Below are 296 nucleotides of genomic sequence, written 5' to 3' on the forward strand. Positions count from 1 at the left end.
AGTTGAGTGGTCCATCGTGCGAGAGACGGACCGGCAGCTCAATAGAAGGAAGAGCAGCCTCAACAGCAACCTGGCTCCAGGCTGCATGCATATACACCCCAACACCATCCACATATACATGCATGCATGCATGCATGCATGCAGTGCTAGGGGGTTACAATACAACTGATGAAAAAGAAGTAATATACCAGCAGCAGCAGCAGCAGCAGCAGCAGCAGCAGCAGTCGCAGCAGCAGGAACCAGATGAGGTGCAGCAGAAGCACCAGGAGCATTTGCAGCAGCAGCAAGAGAACCAT

The 296-nt window shown here is 52.7% G+C and overlaps 1 protein-coding gene across 1 annotated transcript in view; it reads right to left on the bottom strand.

The window, feature by feature from the left end:
• Window positions 1-15, bottom strand: part of EMH_0077290 (ICE-like protease (caspase) p20 domain-containing protein, putative) — a gene marked incomplete at both ends in the record, with an annotated part of 3,781 nt that extends 3,766 nt beyond the window's left edge. Inside the window, one exon of the mRNA XM_013499842.1 lies at window positions 1-15. Within this exon, the coding sequence (XP_013355296.1) occupies window positions 1-15 (15 nt within the window).
• Between the last annotated feature and the right edge of the window lie 281 nt (window positions 16-296).

The sequence above is a fragment of the Eimeria mitis genome, genomic scaffold, assembly GCF_000499745.2.
Source record: "Eimeria mitis Houghton genomic scaffold, Emh_scaff4732, whole genome shotgun sequence".
NCBI classification, from domain to species: Eukaryota; Apicomplexa; class Conoidasida; order Eucoccidiorida; family Eimeriidae; genus Eimeria; species Eimeria mitis.